This window comes from Pleurodeles waltl, chromosome 8, assembly GCF_031143425.1.
Source record: "Pleurodeles waltl isolate 20211129_DDA chromosome 8, aPleWal1.hap1.20221129, whole genome shotgun sequence".
In the NCBI taxonomy this organism is placed as follows: domain Eukaryota; kingdom Metazoa; phylum Chordata; class Amphibia; order Caudata; family Salamandridae; genus Pleurodeles; species Pleurodeles waltl.
This window is the reverse complement of record NC_090447.1, coordinates 1,191,961,200-1,191,983,494: the sequence shown is the minus strand read 5'-3', so window position 1 is coordinate 1,191,983,494 and position 22,295 is coordinate 1,191,961,200. Positions and strand designations below refer to the sequence as shown.

The following is a 22,295-nucleotide window of genomic DNA, read 5'->3' as shown; positions in this document are numbered from 1 at the left end:
GCCATACCCATTGTACCGTACAACTTTAAATCTCAATAAAGATGGTTTAAAAAAATGAAATTCCATAACATGTGAAGGAACCACACATGCCTTAGCTGACTTCTCACTTTTACTACGTAACACACAATCACTGACACACATATCAAACATGGCATCGATCCCACGCAACAAATAAAAATCTGTAACCTCTATTTAGTGGTAGACATAGAATGAACTGTAATCACACAAAAATACATTTATTTCCCTTATACTAAATTGAGGAATGATGTTGCTGCTTAATAAAGTACTATCTTCAACCACCAACTCAGCCTTACTCTTAAAACCTTTCATACTTGGTCATCAGTCCTTCCTCAAAACATTCCCAAATATGCTTGAAACATGCTTTCCATTTGCTGATGCCTCTTCTTTTCTGTCAAATATAATTCTTCCTACTTACCTATACAATTAACTATATCTTGACCAGTGTGCGCTACCTTACATTTGTTATTGACTTCTAGTCCATCCATGACACCAACTGCTTATGTCAATCCTTGTTTTCCCCTGACACATGCTGTATGTTGTACTGAAAGGCAAGCAAGGTTTCTACTAAATATGCTACGATAGCAGAGATCAATTTCTCTTGTCCTAGAGACAGCATATTAAGCAAAGGCTTATAAACAGTTCTGGTCAGCAAATTTATTCAGCTATGCTACAATAAGGAAAGACCGGGAGCATTAGACCTTGAACTAACCACCAGCAAAAATAAGAGATGAATGCCTACTGAAGTTTCATATTTTGGAAACTGGGCCCTTCAGCCTGATGCATTTTTTAAAAGTACAAAGGACCAGACAATCCAGCTCATTTACCCAAATGTACAATGTTAAGCTTCTGAGTTAACCCTCTCTTTGCTACAACTTGTAACATAGTCTTCATATTCTGTCAAATTCAGCTTGATCCTCCCCCATCACTAAAATATTATACTGGATTGCAATTGCCCCAAATAAGCCTTTCAAATGTTACTCATAATGCATTGAAAAACTAAAGTTAATGGTATCCTACTATAGCCAAACAAACCTACTGGCGTTGCAAAAGTGGTAATCATCCAGGTTTAAAATGGTGGTATGTATTTGTAAGGACCAATGACCCTGATAGTGACAACAGCATTTGGGGCAGATTGGGAAGAGAATGTCTGTCCAAACATATAGAAACATTGAGGCTGTACAAGATAATGCAGAACCTAAATCTTCTACTCAAGAGTAGGTTTCTACTCAAACCCCATTGCCTGCTACTGTGCTTCACAAGTTTCCTTTATCCCTAGCACCACACCTGACTCACCAGTAGTCTCTTCTTTCACCAGACATTCCAATGTCACTAACAGCTCCATTGCCCAATCCCCTATCTCCAACAACACTACCTCTTTTTCCATCACAGAATAGCCTTTGTTGTGCTCAACCAAGTTCAAAAACACATTAGTCTCACTATGAATGTCCTTACAACATCTCAAATTCTCAACACTGACATGACAAACTAAGATTCTCTTTAGGTTGCATGCTCTTCCATCCACCACCTTTACAGGAAGAGGAGTTTACACAGCTTAGAATGGAATGTGATGAACCATCTGGGGTTTAGCACTATTTCAAACTGATTACATTTTATATTTACTGTGATTATATGTGTAGTCTGTTTATGGCCAGGTATGACACATGGCCAGTTGATGTTCATTCAATAGTAACATCTGTACACAGGATTCTACCAATGTGGTGCTGTTAATGTAGCTTCTGACACTGCAGTCAGATACTTTAATTGAACTTACTTGCAGTGCAGAAACTGAAGAAAGGAAGCAGATATTTCCTTTCCATTCTTTGGTGAAAACAGAAAATGTTTCTAGATTTGTTACAGTGAAATTATGGTTTATGTCTTTATGGTTAAAGTTTGTCTATATACTCATATTTTCACGTTATGATGCCATCTTTCTAAATATCTTGGCTTTAAAAAAAAAAACTGGTCTTGGGCTTCTAAAGACAAGCAAATTGCAGTGTGATGATATCTTTCTCCACAAACTAGGTGGAGGTGAGAAGCCACAGTGGCAAGGCAACAAGCTTGAAGTTGAGCAAAGAGAAATGCACTAGGTGGTGCTCTGCCTGCAAAATGAAGGTAATCACTGATGCAGGAAAGTGATCAATAAAATCATAATGGTATTTTGAGGTTTTGAAGTACACCTACATTTCAAAGTTAAGAATTCTCTGAATAGTATCTTTTGGGTTCTATAGCAACCTCAATACTATTTAGGTCAACTGTGTCCTATGTGTCCCATTTCATTTGATATCAATTCAGATAATTCACCTTTTTAGTTGTATACGTAAATGTAAACACAGAAAGAAAAATGCAACTTTATTTCTGGAGTTTGACTTGTATAAACAGAGAGGTGCAATGTCTCTCTCCATGTTGCAGCTCTTTAATTTTCTGGTAATTTTAGGGTGAAAAACCCTATCCTTAATGAAAGTTGAAGGGGGAATTAACATATGTAAACAAACTGATAACATTAAGGAAATAAATGGAGAAAAAACAAAAGCTTACTAAAAGCTCACCTGGACAAAGGAGCAGAGAATTAGATAGATAAAGTTGAGGATGGATAACCCAGGGATTATATTCTGCTCAAGAACCATGGATTGGTGATCATCACCAGTTTCAAACAACATGTAAATCATAAATGCTATAACAGGAACACCAAACAGAAGGCTGCATAAGAAGGATCGTCTCCACCTGAAAACCAAGGAGAGAAAATATAAGTAGTATAAAGATGAGCGGAATAAAGTTGTATTATATATGACTTTAAAAGAGAACATAGGGGGTTTCCTTTCAAAAACCTTTTTGGTGCAAAGAGGTACCCGCCAGGGTTGCCCTTTATCGCCCCTCTTATTTCTTCTTGCACTTGAACCACTGGCTGCAGCAATAAGACAGTGTTCACAAATAGCAGGCATTCCTACACCAGCAGGCATCTCAATACTACTTCCATACGCGGATGACATATTACTCACACTTACAGATCTACCTACTTCACTCTCGGCACTCATGTCTACTATTTCTCACTTCTCAAACATTTCTGGATACAAAGTCAATTGGAATAAGAGTGAAGCTCTCCCATTGTCCCGGGGCACAACAAAAGCAGCTATCTTAGGCTACAATTTTCAATGGAAAGCGGATCCCCCGAAGTATCTAGGTATTTATATCAACACTGGTTTAGAACGGATGATTCAAGATAACTTAGATCCACTCATTGCTAAAACGAAGTCAGAATATGAAAAATGGTCCCATCTTAATCTTTCCTTTTGGGGTAGAGTCCAGGCAGTGAAAATGATTATAATGCCTCGTTTTACATATGTTTTAGGTATGTTACCTTTGACAGTTAAAATATCAATACTACGAGACACTGACAAAGGTATTAAAACCTTTATTTGGGAATCTCTGAGACCTAGAATCAAAATCTCCAAACTGATTGCTCACAGGCGATCTGGTGGCCTTAGTTTACCATGCATTGAACATTACTATACAGCCCTCCATTTATCTCAATTGGTTTATCTTTGGCCAATACAGGATGACCCCCCACTATGGGTTCTTATTGAAAAGCAATCTTTACAGGTATCTTCAGGTTTGCAAATGTTTTATACTCATAAATCGCCTGCTTTAAAAAGTTCTAACCCTATTATTCAGTCTATGCTTAAGATTTGGATACACTCCCACAAACTCTTTAAGAGTAATCCGAGGCTACATAATAAGGCTCCCATATGGCATAACGCTGATTTTAGAATAGGGAAACAGACAATTTCCTGGGATACATGGGAGAGAGCAGGTATTCTAATGCTGGATCATTTATTCACTTTAGAAGGCAAGCTTAAAACCTTTACGATGCTTCAGATAGCATTTCAACTCCCTAGCTCTCAAAAGGGGAAATACTTACAATTGAAACAAGCTCCACTTAGTAGACTAGGACCATTTCCGTGGATACCGGAGGATTCCCCTGTCGTACAATACTTAAAAACTTAGGGGAAATTGAAAGGACCGGTCTCTGGATTTTTTAAATCTCATTGTGCATAAACTACATTCATCACCATTACAAGCACAACTCCATGTCAAATGGCAAGGATTACTTAATGTAGCGTATTCCAATGAGGACTGGACGGATGTTGTTATGAACATGGATAAAGGAATCAGAGAGGCAACAATGAAATTTACTATTTTCAAAATTCTTCCTAATTGGTACTGGTCACCACAAAAACTCAAGGCAGCAGGTTTACTACACCATTCTACCTGTTGGAGGTGTCCTCATGAGGACTGTGATATCCTACACATTTTATTTCGATGTCCAGTTTTGACGGAATACTGGTCTTCTATAACTTCCTCTCTACACAGAGCTATACATGTGCCCATTCCTTTAACAGCAAAATTTGTTATATTACATGATGTTACTGATCTCCCAAATCTAACAAACCATACAAGACGATTGATTGCTATTGCACTCACTGTAGCAAAAATGTGTATATTACGACATTGGAGAACACCACAACGTCCTACACATGATGAATGGCTTATTGAAATGCATAACATGGCATCATATGAAAAGCTGATTTACAGATTGCAAGACAATGTTGGGATTTTCATCCAAATTTGGAAACCCTTTCTAGCTAATACTTATTCTATTAATATTCACACTTAAATGTTTTCTCCTTCTTTGTCTCCTATCTTTATTAAGACATTTTTATTATTGTTTTGAGTCATGCTGTTATTAAGACAATTGACATCTCACCCATTAACACTGTTATTTTAAGTAGGACTTACTGTTCACCAATTCAACACTGTTGAATTGGCAGGAATATCTCCATTTGAAATGTTATATATGTGGATTTGTATGATATTACTATCTCGACTGTCTTTTAACAACCTATAATATATGGTTTAATACATATTGCATAATTCTTTCTTTCCAGATTTTCTGTTATAGGTCTACTTCTACGAGTTAATGCACAGTTGGATGCCTTATAAATAATCTCATATATTGCATTTATTGATATATGTATAATGTTTTTTTTTTTTTTTGTGTTTAGAAATCTGAGAAGTTAATATTTCATAATATTTTTCATATATGGCCATAATTTGATGTATTGTTTCTCTATTTAACACAGTTTGTATATTGAAATGTACTACTCAATAAACATATACAAAAAAAAAAAAGAGAACATAATTACTTCATTTACTGTTTCAACAATCATGGAGGTACCATGTACACAAAAATTAATGATGAAGACAAGTTATTATTTTTCTTTGAAAAAAACCAAACTGAACAACTAAACCAGGTAAGCCATAGCCCCACTTGATTCATAAATGAAAAATCCATACATCTAAAGATGTTTGAGACGCTTTTGGTCAGCACTCTTTATTCATTAGTGTGTTAAAAAATAGAAGAGGCAGCGGTGTAGACCTCTGCCTATAGGTTAGTGAATAGCATTTCATACCTGAAAGTAAAACGGGTTTCAATTGGGTCCTTTCTGATAATAATGGTACCTCTGATGTGAGATGTGAGTGTTCTTTGTCATGGTCTCTCATATGTAAAGGTCTAACAACATACCAGAGGTGACGTTCTAGTCAGGGTCCCTCACGCACAGTGTTGTCAAGAAACCTAATATGTGAATAAAATTGAATTACACATTAAAATTAAGGAGCTTAAAGTAGCTTTCAACTTCCCCGCATATCTTTCAGAGGCACCAGGCAGTCTGGCAATTATCTGGCCCTGGCCGTATTGTGGATTCAGGTAGTACATGAGAAAGCAAACATGAGGTATGCAGAGAGAGCCACTAACGGCCCATTGAGAACAGAAGAGCACTCCGTTGTGGAGGTCTTTGGCTCAGCCGCAGCACATCTAAATACAGCAGGCTGAACACCGTTGACTTGACAGAGTACTCGGTCCACCACCAGTATAAATTGGCAGTAATAATTTCAAGATCTAAATCAGGCCCAGAGTGAGTTAAAAATAATTGTGCTGAATTCTAGGGGTATGCTTTTTGGTGATGCATTTACTGCTCAGGATAAGGCTCAGAGCACAGTAAGGAGAATCTTTTGCAAGAACTGGAAAAAGGGGATAGCTGTCTGGCCAATTCTACTTTAAATCCCAGTGTAATTCACAAAGAAGTGGAGAAATTAGTGGATTTCATTCAAATACAGGATTATTTCCACAAAGAGGCAGGTGGAGTAAAATTCAATAAGGAGCCATTAAAGTGATGCAGTCTTCTATGTCTCATGGCAAGTGTGAAGAATATCTTCCCCAAAAAAGGTAGGTGGAAGACTAAGACTACTGCTACCAGAATTTCCTGCTCTCGTCGGCGCCAACATGAGTAAGGAGGGAGTGGAGCCACTTATATCAATGAGCTTAAAGTGCATACCGGCCTACTGCATCACTGGATGTTCGCGGTATGCACCCTGGCCAAGACTAGGGCCTGTCTTCATCCGTCATCACCCAGAAGAGGCTGGGCCACCCCTTTTGATTTTGCTGTCACCGAGTATACCGCAGTCCATCGGAGAGCCTATGTGTATGGTATCCACATATCCAGGGTATAGTGCCATTTTACTTTCTGTCTGCACTGTTTCTAACAACTCTTTTGATCACAAATGGGCAAATGGAAAGCCACTGCTGGGGTCACTATGCCAGCCCAGAAGCACTCTCCTACCGCCATTGACAGCTTCTTGGTTCACACTGTGAATGCCATCTCAAAAGAGATTCAGATAGCAGAACGTAGGCTCTCTCTTACAACTGAGGAGCCTTATGATTTTTCTACACTTATGCCCCTCTGCTGGCTGAGTCTTGCGGTGATGCTTGAACTGGTGGTAATAACAGCTTTTTTGCTAGTTGACTACTCTGGTGTGGTGCATGCTTCAGACAACAATCCTACGGGGGGTCTCATGAGAAGGAGGACATCAATGGGGCTATCAGGACCGCTCATTCCCCAAACCATGGCCCTGCAACTAAATGGAGGCAAGTTTCATACAAATCCAAGGGTACCCAGGGCAAAACTATAAATTCTAGCAAACGACAGCCACCCTCAACTTATAGCCCATCGAAGTCCGTTCAGCTCCAGGGAACTCTTGGGAAAGCATTTATGGGAGGATAAGTGATTTCTCAGACCAGAAACTTCACCCCCTGCATGAGCGCCTCTCGGCCATTGAGGAACACTTGAATATTCTCACAAAAAATCTAAGGGATGGCCACTGGTTCTCCCTAAGGACCAGCTCTGTGACCAGAGGAGAGTATCACAGTCCTCAACCTTAACAGGAGCCATTGCTGGCCTCGACGATGGGGGGCCCAAAAAAGGTGCCATGAAAATTCCCATCAAGGGGCTATTGCTCTGGGCTGGACAGCTAGGCAGGAGCCAGGGATCGCAAGGCCCCCAAGAAAGGATGGCAGCTGACTGGCTGCAGACAGAGCACAACGTAGCCTAAACCCTCTTCCGGTAATAAACTTGCCCCCTGCCTCTTGCCCATTTGTGGTGGTGTTAGCGAATGTTCCCTGGGGCTAGGGAGACCTCCTCTGATTTGAAAAGCAAGGTTGCACACTGGATCCACAACAAAACTGGTTCACCGCATACCCTTCATGATGAAATTCTGTTTGTGCCTAGGGTGGGGGGATCAGGCCGTTTCTCAGTGTGCACAAGGGTGACTGTATCATTGTAAACTTCCAGAGAGCTTTCAATTGTGGGAGAAATTTTGTTTCAGGCCAGGATAGGTGCACATAATTCTGGGGCAATAAATGCTCTTCCTCTGGGCTTCTTTTATCGACACCTGGCCTTGCTTAACCACCCCCGTCAAATGCATATCAGCTCCAACGTCAACCTTTCTGTCACAATCAGCCTCTGCTGATATGCGGTTCTTGCTAATCTTGAGGATATTGACTGACAAAGAGTATGAGAGTGTGCACCCAGGAAGGCATTGAGTCATAAAATCACTTCTTACGTGGATACCCCTCAAGTGGCACCCGCGTCAATAATGCCATTCAACCCCTGAGCCGATTGCTATTGCATCCAAATCTACTGCTAAACCCAGTGAGTTTAATGAACATCCTGCAAGCAGTTGAAGTTACTACAGGGTCTGGTTTAACGTTGGTGGGCTGGGAAAATGCAGGGGTCAAAAGACTGGGGGATTATTTCTTTAATGGTAATATAGCTTCCTTTGAGGTGCTTCGGATGAGGTTCGAGCTGACTCACTGCAAATTCTTGAAATACTTGTAAATTCGTGACTTTTTATAAAGGAAGGGGTGGTCCTAGAGGCTTCTCTGAAATCAAACTGTTGGGTTTATTAGAACATGAAGGCAAGAGATCAAGTAGCCACATTTAGGAGGGCTTAAACTCCCTCTCTAAGGATGATTTAGAGAAACAGCAGGAGAAATAAAATGAAAGGCTGGGATCCAATGATTGATCTTTTCTCGAGTCTCTGGAATTGTCACACACAGTTTTATGTTCGTCTGGACTACAAGCCCAACATTATAAAACTATCTTCGATCTTTCTTACACCCCCACCAAAATCGCTAAGTAGGGAGATTATGTAGGTACTTGCTGACCCCGCTGTCGGACAAAAGTGGCTGATTTAATTCATATGTTTTTCACCAGCCCAAATCTTCAGTCACTCACTAAGGGGATCTCAAAGTTCCTGTAGGCTTCCTTGGGTATCAACTGGTTCTTCTGGGAGTTCATAGTGACGTGGTTCCCAGGCCCCTACAACTTTTTGTAGCAATGGCAGCGCTGAGACTCTGTTTCGCCTCAGCCTGGCTGGACAAACCCCTCCCCCCCCCACACAGCAGCAGTGGCTGTCAAGATTATTGGCATTATTTAGTTTAGAAAGGGTGGTATATTCCCACAAGGGCAAGAAAGGGAGATTGAAGGGGAGGAGGGTATGGGCCAATGTCTGGGACGGGGGTTCAGCAACGCAGTATGTAGATGTGCCATCTGCCCTGCAATTTACCTTTAGCTCTGGTATTTTCCCTTTTTTTAAACAAATTGTGGGAGGGAAATTTTATGTTTAGGTTGGCTGTGATCAATGACTATGCGGTGTCACCTTATTGTGATCTTCGGCAAGCGGGCTTTATCATTCAGTAAACTTGCACGAGAGCAGTTTTTTTGGTGCCCTTGCAACAATGTTATTTTTCTCTATCTTATTCTTCTGGTTGGGACTGCACAATAAATGGCATTGTTTGCAGCTTGGTTTCGGGGTAATGTTACAAACAAAATGAGTGCTGCATGAATTGTACCAGTATGTATGATTTTGGTTTTTTAGTCGAGTTATGGTATGTGTATAATTAGTTGTGGTGAAATGTATACATTTTTCACTATTCTCCTCTTGTGCAATTATAAAAAAAATTCACATAAAAAAAACATGTAAGAAAAAAAGAAGCCATTTTACTTTTATGGATCAAATCTGTTTATCGAGTTTTCAATTATAAAACATCACATATGCACTACATCACAATATTGCCAAAAGGTCCGTTGTTAGCTTACTCCATGCGAAACAATAGAAGGAAAAATGATTAAACTTCTAATACAACTATGTTTCCCCACTGCTGGCCGCCAGTACAATAATCGAACAATCTCAGGCTTTATTACCATATAAATCTGGGCCTATATATACATCTCCTTGAAGGTAGCCATTTTACTTTTAATATTTAGACTGACCCCTGAGAAGTATTGTCAAAGATTCAGGGACAGCCAGATGCTCCCCAACCAATTCTGGGTAGATTTTGTGGATTACTCCGGGAAGGCACTGAGTGGTTGGGTGCAGGGTAGCAAAGTGAATGATTATGTTGAGTTGTACAATTTAACCATGAGAAAGCATATGCTCAGTGTTTGCGTTTGTTTTACAGAGTTGCACCTGCACGGACATCCGCCCCAAGTGCAGACCTAAAGATACTCGTAAATGCCCTTTGTGAACTCCCAAAGTCATAAACTTAAATGTTTGGTCTAGGTTTAGACCAAATGTTTAAGTTTACCCTTGTGAATCGCCCTGATATGTTTGGCTTATCCCAAGTTGCCATATTTAATTTACTTATAAGTCTCTAGTGAAGTGCAATACATTTGCCCAGGGCCTGTAACTGCTACTTTTGGTCTTGCATCACTGATTGTGTTACCTACTTAAATAGCCCTTTACCCATGTCTCAGGCCTGCCAAGGCAGAGCCTTTGTGTGCAATTTTACACTGCCATGTCGACCTGGCAAAATAACCCTTTTTGCCAGGCCCAAACTTTCCCTTTTAATACATATAAGGCACCCTTAAGGTATGCCCTGGACAAACCAGAGGAATGTATTTCAAAGGCAGGACATGTACTTTTAAGTTTTACATTCTCTGGTAGTGGAAAAGTCCCGAAGTCGTTTTTCACTAGTGCAAAGCCCAGCTCTCCCATAGGATAAAATTGTAATTACATTATTACATCTAAAAAGTGTAATTCACAATCTGGAAAAAAAGAAATTGGGAGTTCGGTGTCTCTGGAATCACAATTTAAAAGCACAACTTATGGTGACGTTGGATTTTAAATTGTAATTCTAAAAATGCATTTTCTTACTTTAGCCATTTGGTGCCTGCTGCCTGTCTCTGGTCACACGTCGGAGTGTGTAACAGCTGGGCTTTGTGTAGTCCCCCTAGACAGTCACACACAATGGGAGCTTTGCTGGACTCCTGCCTTGCTGTTCAGCCCTGCTGCCTGCTGTTCTCCTGCCTGGGTGAGATGGACTGGACCTGAATCACTTGAACTCATATTGACTCCAAGGGTTAGTCGGCTGGCATCTTGATCTGAAGACTCAGGGACATAACAGACTTCCAACCACCCTGCTCCTGCACCTGGACTCTGCCATCTGGAAGTCTGTCCTGCCAAGTGGTGCCACCCCAGTCCTGGGCCCTTGGAAGTGGGCCTATGGTGCTTGCTCCAGCAGACCCCATGCATCCTCTGCTGTGGTAGCAGAAACGACGCATCACCGCTGGTGTGTGGAGAAAATCCACTCATCCTCTCCTCTGCGTGGTTCGATGCCGACCTCTTGCTCTGCAACCCGAATTTAAGGTACTTTTGTTCAGTGGGCTCAAGAGGGTCCTTGTAGTCAGCTCGTGTTCCATCCCGGTGAGCCTGAACTTTTGGTGCTTCTTGCTTCTAAGAACTATTTTACACTTTAATCTTTAAAAATGTATAACACATGGTCTACTTATTGCTTTTTTGTCGTTTTTGTTTTGCTTTATTTAATAAATTCAGATCTATTTTTCAATCCTGGTGTTGAATTGTTTTGTCTGGTTATTTCACTGTGTTACTGTATGAATTGTTGCACAAATACTTTACATATTGCCTCTAAATTAAGCCTGACTGCAATTGCAGAGTTACCAGTTGGTGAGCACCGGCTAATTTAGGGTTTGTCTGTACCATACCCTGACTAGGGTTGTGGTTGCTGCTTAACCAGGGCTCATACCGCAGTGAGCCAACAACCCAATCTCTAACGCTAATGTAAATGAAGGGCAGGTGGAATCATTGCTCTATTCCCGTATTACTGTAAATAAAAAAATATATTTCAATCCTGTATGGGCAATTACCATAAAAAAAAAAAAATTACACTCCCCACATAAATGTACATATGTCTTTTTTCATCCTTTTGATCCATTAGTCATTGTATGGTCACTCTAGTGTCTTTGTTTTTGCTAAAGGTATCTACTCAACTGGCTAAACTTCTCTCAACCACAATCGCTTCTCTGCTGGATTTACATTAACCAGCTTACTGTCACTGTCTTATTCCGAACTGCTACCCTGTAAAAGTTTCTAACCAAAATATTTACATCTTCTAATAAAATATATGAATACATAAAAATAAATACCTAACCTTAATAAATATTGTTATCAGGCCAACTGAAGCCTTCAAAATTCCGTGGTCAATAAATAGAGTACCATTAAATTTAGCCATGGTAATATTTGTTTATACAGCACTACAAACCAAACACAACGTGCAGCAAGTCAACTATATGTTGCAAAAACACAAACATTCATAGAGAAAGAAAATATAAAGAACAGTAATTTATGGAATTTCTCATGAGATAATGCGGACTAAAAAGGGCAGATTGCTTGCAGGGTCTTAATACATTATTATTTTAGCACAACTGTCGATATACATAGGATTATTGACTAACAAAAGTTAAGTAGAGCAGCAGCACAACATAACCCATCCATTATTACAATAGCACTGCAATACAAATAGCAACATATGTTTAGTTGACAAAGAAGAGAATTATAAAAAAAATACTAAACGTTTTCCCACACATGCTTCATTTCAGCCCAACCATCCAAACCCAATGATCAATGACGGTCACGCCATACTCACTGCCTGATTTCTTCCTTTTGATCCAAGTTATGAGCTGAAGAATCCCTCTTGGCCAATGAAGCTTGAAATCCAAGTCCCTGTTGGGGTAAAAAGGATGCTGGTGATTATTTCAAAGTGTAGCATATCTGAAGGCACATTGGTGCACACGGGCATGTTCACTGAGCACACACGGCTCTTGGCACCGTCATAGTGAAGTATGCTGTGGAGCGCCGGTCTACATTGCACATACACATAATGGTCGCTTTTTACAAGACAAAAAGAGGAAATTGCTTATTGGAAACACAATACAGGTCATATTTGCATCAGAGATGATCTGAGACCGTGAAATGGTGCATAGTGTGATACAAAATCATTTTGTGTTAATAACAATATATCCGATTATCATACATTGGAGAAAACGAGCAATTTGTTTAAACAGTGTAGTATTGCCTTGGCTACACAATGAAACTTGAACTGCACATCCCACTACAGAATAAAAGCAAGCGTTGACAAAGGCTGTAAATCTGACTTCTTCTACTTTTATGCATATACCTTGGGTGGAAATATTTAAAGTAAAAAAAGTCTGAAATATGGATCTATGTTGATTTAGAAATGACAGTGCATGCAAATAGTACGTTAGACGTGAAACGAAATGTAATATGTTATATACATATTTTGACTGAGTACCAAGGGTGATGCTAGTTGTTTGGGATTGGGCTGAGGTTGCACTGCGTAGATTATGAGTTGGGGATTCTGCAGGTAAACAAAAATGTGGCTGCAGCTTGTACAGTAGATCGAGATGCATGCTAGGCAGATGCTTGCCAAGCAGTTGTGCAGCTTGCAGTGAACATTCTACAGATGAGCTGAATGATTATGGGTACTGCTGCATGCTCTTGGATGCTAACTATGGCCTACTACCGGCCTTCTTTCATCTTCACCCGTCCTTCAGGTACCACTGCTCCCTTTGCTATTATTATGAGGCTCCAGCACATGCATTCTCCAAACATGAGTTGTTTCCTTGTTGCTCAGGAAGCAAAGAGCTGCCACCGCAGCTCTATTTGCACAATGCCTGAACCAGTCTGCTTTAGGCCCTTTGCTTACCACAGTCACAATCTCTGTGCTGCCTGAACATATAATCTGGGAATGAGAGCATGCCACAAGTTTTTTTTAGGAGATACGTCTGGCTGTCATTGGGATAAAGCATGGAGCAAAGGGTGGGAGATAGTATTGAGTTGGCGTGCCAAAAAGTGAGAAACTAATTAAGGTGACTGTGTGAGGTACGTGCTTGTTGAGGTCAAAAACGGGTTTGAAGACAGGGACGAGACTTTCCCTTCACTTCTATCCACCTTACTTGCCTCCCCAGAAACCTATAAAATCCACCAGTAGCAGATCTCCCGCTTGAACATTCATTTTCGAATTTTACCCCTCCCAAACCAGCATGACAACTATCATTAATTTGCATATGAATCTAGTGCTGAACCTCACCTCTTGCAAGTTATCCTACACAGTAGCTAAAACATACCACCACATGAGACCTCTGACTGTAGTCTGAAATAAAACCACAGAATGCGCGTTTAGCATCAAAGCTGGGCAGCCAAACAGCTCCACAAGGTCGCAATAATACAACACTGTGTGCAGTACAACTGGAACTAATATAACAGAATTCTGAAGAATAAAATAGCTACAATATAAGAAACCCCTCGAGCAGCCCATTAACGGTATCTGAAATTCCACTAACACTTTTGCTTTTAAGTACAGCTTGTATACAAAATTATGTTTTAACAGAAAGACGAATAATTATGTAGTTAATGGAATTCCGTTAGATGGTGTTTGTAGAAAATACCACTTTATGATGTGTTCCCCCGGTTACATGTATATTTTGTAGTCAATACATTTGGCTTTTTATCTCTGGATATCAAGTGGCCTGCTAATGAGATCTTAGCAGTATGCTCCCTAACTAAAACTGGAAATAATGTTGCTGTTGAATTACCATATTTGACACTTCATCAGGTGAGCTGCAAACGTGTACAAAAGTATTGCGCAGATGTACAAAGGTCTCATACAGGATGGAAGATTGTAGATAATATTTTCCCATAAAAAGGAAAAAGTGCTTAAAACATATACATGTGTAAAAACCCAGGCTGCAGTGGTGTATGTTTTAGAGTGTGACAAAGGAGATCAATCCTATTTTTGTAACCTCTTTTAGGAAGACAGAACAAACTTCACATTTACATCATATAGAAATATGATTTAATAAGTAGTAAAATTGGGTTATCTACCTTATTTGCTCATCTTTCATATGTGGTCATATTGCTTGCCGAAATATCAGCAGTATTAGAAGCTGCAAGTCTCACGCCTGGCTTTGAAGGCCTGCTGAAATCATAGGTTGCAGGAAAAGGGCTTGGAAGGTCTTGCTCTACATGGGAAGGTTTAAATTATTTCTGAAAAAAAGCACAAGTGGTCTTGTGCCGAGGGGATCCCAGCCTAGTGGACATATCACAGCATGGAACGAGAGCTATTGAGACCTGGAGGGTGATGATTTTCTTTGATCCCTTATAACTAGAATTACATCAGCAATTAGATGAATTTGGAGAAAGGGAGGCACAGAAATGAGTCAAACGCCTGACATGCTGGATCACAATAATAAAAATGACTCTTGGATGCGCGGTGCAATAAAGAGAATTTCTGAAACAACACCGATTGACATGGTTTCAAATATTAGGCAGATAAATTGTGTGAACTTTATTTTGATTTACTGAGCAGCGTACTCAAAACATAGACTGAATTAGACTTTTACAAAACACTGCCTGGTCACTGCCAGAGAGAGCTCACTGGATGAAGTAGAACTTGTGTAAATCGGCAAGCTCTATACCAACTCTGTAGGGAAATTCTCAGGGGGCACTAACCCGCAACAAAATACTGACATTTGTATGTTTCCAGAAAACATAGTCCAGGAACGAAGATGGTGTATTTTGGAGCAAGTAAAGTTGGTGAAGTACAATCATTTAAGCAGTGCATTTCAACCTAACAGCAAACTCAGTTGGGGCACAATACAGACTGAGACCACCACACCACCCTTGATACATAAAAGCTAAGGTATTTAAAACCATTGAACGCAACCCTAAAGGGAGTGCTGCACCCAGAGAACTGACTTCAGTACAACAGCAGATAGAAGCATACCCCCGCAAAAAACATTTGTAGGACAACTGCAGCGGAGTTAGATGAGAAAGGTTTTAACAGGCCTGAGGCTTCAAATAGGTTACAACAGACATAGAGTTAGCAGTATCACCATCAGAAAGGGAGAGATCAGCTCTGGTTGACAACTGTGCTAACAATGTAATACACTAAACGTTTTGCAAAGAAAAGGTTATTGCTGACTTAGTAAAGGGAAAGACTGCAAAACTAAATCTGATACCTCCTGAGGTCCTCAGACACCTTTACTTTACACATTTTGCACAGAAATATAGGTCTTCCTATCCTGCCCAGCCTCATGTTTAAATAGTGTGATCATTCCATATAATTTGCATGGCCTTTTCATGATTCAAGCATCCTATGCTAACAAAGAAAGTTATATTCTTCTACGCTTTTTAACAGCTTGTCCCGCATTAGACTATCCTTGCTAAACTAATCTTAAACTTGCTCTTTTAAGACTAGGCTTCTAGTGTGAAGATGCATGTGAACAGTGGTGATTTAATGTAAATATGCTTCAAACATACATGAGCGTTCTTTCTTTCAGAGACCAAGGCGGCTGAAAAAATTGCTTGATGTTTCATCATGTTTAAAACTTCTACAAAATGTATCTTGTGTTTAAAACTCTATTTGTTTAAACTTGCCATCTTGATGGAAGCTATTCCTGTCTCACGATGTTTTTGCCTTTTCAATGTCTGAACAACTTATCTGAAATAATTGTTATACTACTGTATCATTGTAATATTTTATCAAAAGTGTTCCAGGGAAAGAAAACCACATTGCTACAGCAGAAATAGACAGACACTCTCGATTCTCAGATTAGCTCTCTGCCTTAGACCACACTCTATCAGAGGCTGATACTGTACTCTTTATGAGCGGTGATAGCTTTACTGACTCGATTGACTCCCAGACTCTGTTCCATTTTGCTATTGTACATTACATTGCTTGATACTGTCTGCCTTAGATAATTTTCAATTGCTGAGTTTAGAATGCTTTTCTTTTGAGAAACTCTTCTTGAGTAACTCGACTTCAATTGCTTTCTTGACATATAATTATAGACTAGGAGTCAGATTATGGGGCCCGCTTCATTCCATATTCTGTCATTTATGCTTGACTAATAAAAAGGGGATTTAACAATGTATTTTAATAAAATCTTTAAATTATAATTGCTACTCCCATTATAGGACCCTACATGGTATCCTAAGAGTTGCAGAAAGGTTATAAATTTAGGATTCCCCGCGCTACCACTTCTCTTCAATAAACATCCTATATAAGGAGATGCTGTACACCTCAGAAGATATACCAGAATTAGAGTGTCTAAATCCATTCACTTCTTGATAGCCAATACACCCAAAGGATTTAAAGTGCAATGTCGAATTGCAGGGACATATTGCACAGATAAGGCCTAAAATAAATACAAATAAATCAATTTTTGATGTTTTCTTGTGAGTTACTGGAAACAACTAGGCCATGTTACAAAGAACTGCACAATTCCCTTACTTTTACATAATATTGCCAAGTAACTTGGAAGGTGCTGGGCCTGTCCCTCTCTGCACAGTCACCCTCAAACATCCTGCATTTACCCCTCCTGCTTTGCTGAATTCGTTTTTGTTGGCTTTAGGGCTCAGTGCATTTTGCCACTGCTAAAGTGCTTGTGCTCTCTACCTAAAAGTAGTAAAAATAGCCTACCCCTGATTGGCACATTACATTTATTTTTAAGTCCACACGAGCCCATGGCCTGTACATTAAATGCTACTAGTGGGAGTGCAAATATAAAACATGTTACTCTTGGACATCTTGAAAATTAGAAGAGAGTTTTCCCAAAATGTTTGGTATATCTAAGTCCCTTGTTGGCATCTTTACTTCTTTTGTATTTGTACCCAAGCCTACAGGGGCATACTGGGTTGTCCTGTGTATATACTAGTGGGCAAGCAGCACTCATTGTGCCACCCATTAAAGTAGCACTTTAAAACTTGTCTCAATCTTGCCACTGCAGATGTAGTGCAGTTTCAAACTATCAAAATAAGTGTTTTGCCAGCTCAAAACCTTCTTTTTAAGACATATAGCTAACCCCTAAGGTAGACCATAAAGGCTCAAAGGGCAGGTACATTTCAATTAAAAAGTAGGACACATTTACATTCCTGGTAGTGAAAAACTCCTAACTTTGTTTTCCATTACTGCAAGTCCCATCTCTCCCATAGACTAATACTGAGTTACCTTATTACTTTTATTATGTTCTAACTTTGTATTGGAAGCAGGTAAAGATATGCTGTTTAGACTCAAATGAATTGCAATTTAAAATCTTCTTTAACAGTAAAGTTTTATTTTAAGTCATAATTGTGAAAATGCCACTTTTAGAAATTTGGCATTTTCTTGTCTTAACCATTTGTGCCTTCTGTCAGTGCCCTGGATTACATGAAGGTGATGCTTCAACTTTTTCCTATTTTGTAATTGATTCAGCACCTAAGAACACCAGGAGATCTCCAGCAAGAAAATTAGAGTCTGGGTACATTATTATCGTCAACAGCAATATTCCTGTATACTTAAATTCAGCTGAGGAAATGCATGTCCATCTTTATTAGAGCAATAGTTTATTTCTCTCCTCCGAGTTCAGCCAATTTGTAGATTTGGTAAAATCAATGTAGATTATAATCTGGGGGGGTGGTGAGTAACACATTAGCATGTATGTTAGCATTGAAAATCTAACTATTTAGTAGAAAGTAAGATGGTCAAGAGCAATGTCTGTTGGTCTTTTGTACTGAAGCAATGGTACATGAGAAGTGAGATTGATTAGACCTTTAGGGAAGCATGTGTGTAGTAGAAATGGTTGAAACAAAACTGAAAGAACGATGATGGAGCTACATTTTGTGAGCAAGCATTGCCCATTTGGGATGGTTGGCATTGATCAATATACTGTTTGGAACAATAACAATGTATAAGGGGGAGTATGTCAATAGATGTGGCTTATCCTACTGTTGCATTTGAATTTACCCTTTAGCAGGCACCCACCTGGGAGATGGTTATTGGTTTTATCAATGGTAATCATTTCAGTGACGATTTCCCATCACGTTATCTACTACGATTTTTAACATGTTCTCTGTAGCTTTGAAATGAAATCATATCTGATGATCTTAAAGAATGAAATTTATTGAAGATCGAGTCCAACAAGGTCCAAGCAAAGAACATTGAGATATTTTCAGAAATATTACTGGTGTTAATTTTAAGTTTTCGTTGGTTCACATATGGTGTTTTCAGCATTTGCATTTAGTATGCAGGAAAAGTTGTCTTTTTTCCATGCTAGAACCTCTGTGTGTGGGTGACACAGTGGTTTTTAAATAAAGCAAAATGGCGTCTATATTTTGTGAACAAGGCAGTTGTATCTGCTGAACAAGTCAGGATATGCTGACAATAAAAAACAATTTATAGCACTCCAGCGGGTGTCAGTACCTGTTTTTTATGAGGAACGGCATGAATGCCTATGTAATGTTCTGTTTCTTCTAGACAGTGACACAGTGAAGACTAGGTGTGGGCAGAATGGGCCCTGCTTCCCTTGCACTTCAAAGAGCTTGCCTCCAGCACACACAAAGGACCCTGGCACCAGCTTTTTGTCATCCCGCATATCTCGGAGGGGAATAAGAAATCTGGGCGGGGAATTAAAAACTTTCAGGCCTGATGTGGATTAGGACAGGGTGTTTCCTACCCACACAAAGGCTGACATCCGGTATAAATGTTGGATTCTTAGAACACAACACTCTTACGATTCTAAGTATACAACACTCCTGGACCAGTGGAAGACCCGAAGACTGCCCTGTTGCTTGAAGGACTGCATTGCTACATTTCTGTTTGAAGGAGAACTGGACTATCTCCTTGAACCCAGGTCTACCTGAAGTGACTCTCAGGGCTAGTTTGTTGGCCTCTTGTGTGAGCTATAGGGACATAACAAGCTCCTGAGGCTTTGAAACCCGCTGCTGGCCTCTGCTGGAGTGAATCCTAACCCACCACATGGTGCCCCCTCCCAGATCCTGGACCATTGGAAGTGGTACTTCTCCAAAAAGATGAGACTTAAGAATTTTTTCTACAAGAACTTCCTGGAGATCTGACAGAAGAGCAGGACCTACCTGCCAGCTCATCTGCCCAAGGTGCATTACCGGTCAGCCGGACTTTGTCGTAGCTTCCGCTATTCTCTGATCTTCAGCAGCAAATCCCGGTAAGTGGCTCCTATTGGTAACAGTATCCAACCTCGCCGAGCCCTCTTTGGCTACAATCTGCAGGCTCATCCCACTGGAGAATTTTGACTTTCAAAAAGTTAATTAAGTCTGTAAATAAAAATCTTCACCACAACTTTGTCCAGTGGCTCCCCAAAGATAACGCCTCCTCCTCAGACCCTTTCTGCTGCCTTGCCCCACTGAACTCTACTTTCTCTACAATTTTTCTCCAGAATTTTTTCTAAGTCCGAACATAGGCCAAGACCAGGCCCAATCCACCCAGTGGATCCGACTCCCACTCTATGGAGGACAGCCTTAACTTTTGACTTTGACCCAGTTTTGCGCGACCTGATATCCGTGATTGGTGCTTTGATTTTTTAGGTGCTAATTTTCATTAAGAACCTTAAAAATTCATAACTCCAGTTCTACTGTTTGGATTTAATTTATGTTTGTGTCATTTTATGTGTTAGAATTTACTCTATATTGCACAATAAATCTGGGATTTGTCTTGTGGTGTGTTTTTATTATATTACTGTATGTGTGCTGCATAAATAGTTTACACATTGCCTCTAAATTAAGCCTGACTGCTTTTGTTGCAAGCTACCAGAGGGTTAAACATGGGTTAATTTAGTGAATGTTTTGCGGTTCACCCTAAACAAGCATTTTAGTTGTTGCCTAAGGTGGGCTTCCACCACCCCAATCAATATCCCAATTTCTTACAGAAATCATATCTTGACATTGCTTTAAAAAAATCTGGAGCATCCTTCAATGCTATCTTTCACTTCATCCGGCAGCATGGAAATACATTTCTGTCACATAACGGTGAGGTGACCCAGGAAAGGGAAGGAAGTCAGGGATGTGGGATGTAGATAAAGTATAGAAAAATTTGGCTTGCATTAAAGATGGTTTTACAAAAAGCTGCTCCAGTAACAGATTGATTTCTTAACAAAAGTCTTGGAAATGGACAACAGTTATAATTCCATCTAGACCATATGCAGAAAGACTCCTGTAAAAATGTGGCATTTAAACGTTAAACCCGTTGATCAACAATGAACATACAGTCAGGGTTTACACCCAGGTGGAAAATATAATATAAGATTAACCCTACACAGCGGGGCGTGGCCAACATGGCGACCGGAGCGGCAGCATAAACTGCAGCTCCGATCCCCGGCCCGTGAAAACATCCTGCAGCGGCGCCTGCACCTCCTTTCTAAGGTGTCAGGTCGCCCATTCAGCTGCCCGAGCTGGCGGCCGTGGCTGCACATCGGGGTTCGCGGCTGCTTCGGTGAAGACAGTCAGCCCGCTGGGTTACCAGGCCCGCGCCTGCGGCGGCGCCCCACGCGCTCACCGTGCGGGGCCGCTGACCGCCCTCTGGACCGGGCGCCAGAGAGTGGATCTGTGGCCATGCCGGAGGACGTGTCGCGGCGGATCCGGCCCCTCGGCCGGCTGGCCCGTCGCAGCGCTGCGCCTCATCTCCCGATGCCTGCCAGAGCGGGATTCTGTGTTTATTAACCCCCGAGCGGGGTTCTTGATGCTGGTAACCGCGCCCCGGCTCCCTCGCTCATTGGGAGGGGGGGCACCTGACGTCTTCCTGTGCCCCGATGCTTGGGGCTGCTGTGGCCTGCCAGGAGGAGGCCTTTCAGCACAGTGCCCAGCAAAAGTCGTGCAGCAAACACACAATCCAGGACCTGGGCCTCAATAACCACGAAGGACCCCACAGACCTGCGTCCTCGTCTAGCATTTGTTTAAGCTACACCATAGGAGCGGTGTAGCAGAAGAAATGAAGCTGAAAGTCAAGCGCGCAGGGGGAAGGTGAAGCAAAGTGAAGAGTGAGGTGAGCCTTTCAGCGACATTTACAGAGTCGCAGTGCGCAATTGTGTTGATCACCTCCCCCTGGTCCAACCTACGCAGAGCAGCTGCTGGCCCAACCCGGCACACAAGGTACCGCCCCCACCCCTCCGGGCCCTATATATATAACTTTCCATTAGCACCATCACCCCTAAGCCGCGCAGGTGACTGCTAATACACTAAGCCATAATCTATAATCCTGCATCGAACCTCCATCGCTCTGTTTGAACTCGGAGCCCACGCTGGGCTGCGCTGAAGGGCGCTTCCTGACCCGGCCGCGTATGACACTTCTCGCTCAGCTGCTGCTCCGTCGCCCCTGTGGGGCTATTGGACTTTGCCGTTTTATGCGTTGGTAGCGGTGCAACACGATTGCTTCCTTTGATGTCTGGAGTCGAGCGGCGTGGCAGACATACGACCAAGAGCTAAAGCACTCTGTTAAATTACCAGGATCCAAGCCGCTCGCCTCTCTATCACGAACCTGTACATTCGATCCGGAGGCGGGGGAGCGGTCTTCCAAACCTTGCGCACCACTTTACTGACGCTAGTATATCACTCCTGGCCTTCAATAGTTACTTATAGCCCTGCGGAACGGAGACTTTACTACGCCTCATCTGGTCCCTTTGTTCGTTCTGCCCGCGTTGCCTTCACCCGGTCCCACCTCGTTAGTGACCACTGCACTGGTCAAATGTTCAAACCAAAAACCCCATGTGCAC

At 41.1% G+C, this 22,295-nt stretch overlaps 1 protein-coding gene across 3 annotated transcripts in view; it reads right to left on the bottom strand.

Moving 5' to 3' along the window:
• The window catches only part of ATP7B (ATPase copper transporting beta), a 515,812-nt gene that overhangs the window by 235,715 nt on the left and 257,802 nt on the right, over window positions 1-22,295 (bottom strand). For all 3 annotated transcript variants that reach the window (XM_069205459.1, XM_069205457.1, XM_069205458.1), the window contains 2 exons: window positions 12,362-12,438; window positions 2,568-2,742 (listed from right to left, as the gene is read on the bottom strand). In XM_069205459.1, the coding sequence (XP_069061560.1) occupies window positions 2,568-2,742; window positions 12,362-12,438 (252 nt within the window). The remainder of the gene's footprint in view (window positions 1-2,567; window positions 2,743-12,361; window positions 12,439-22,295) is intronic.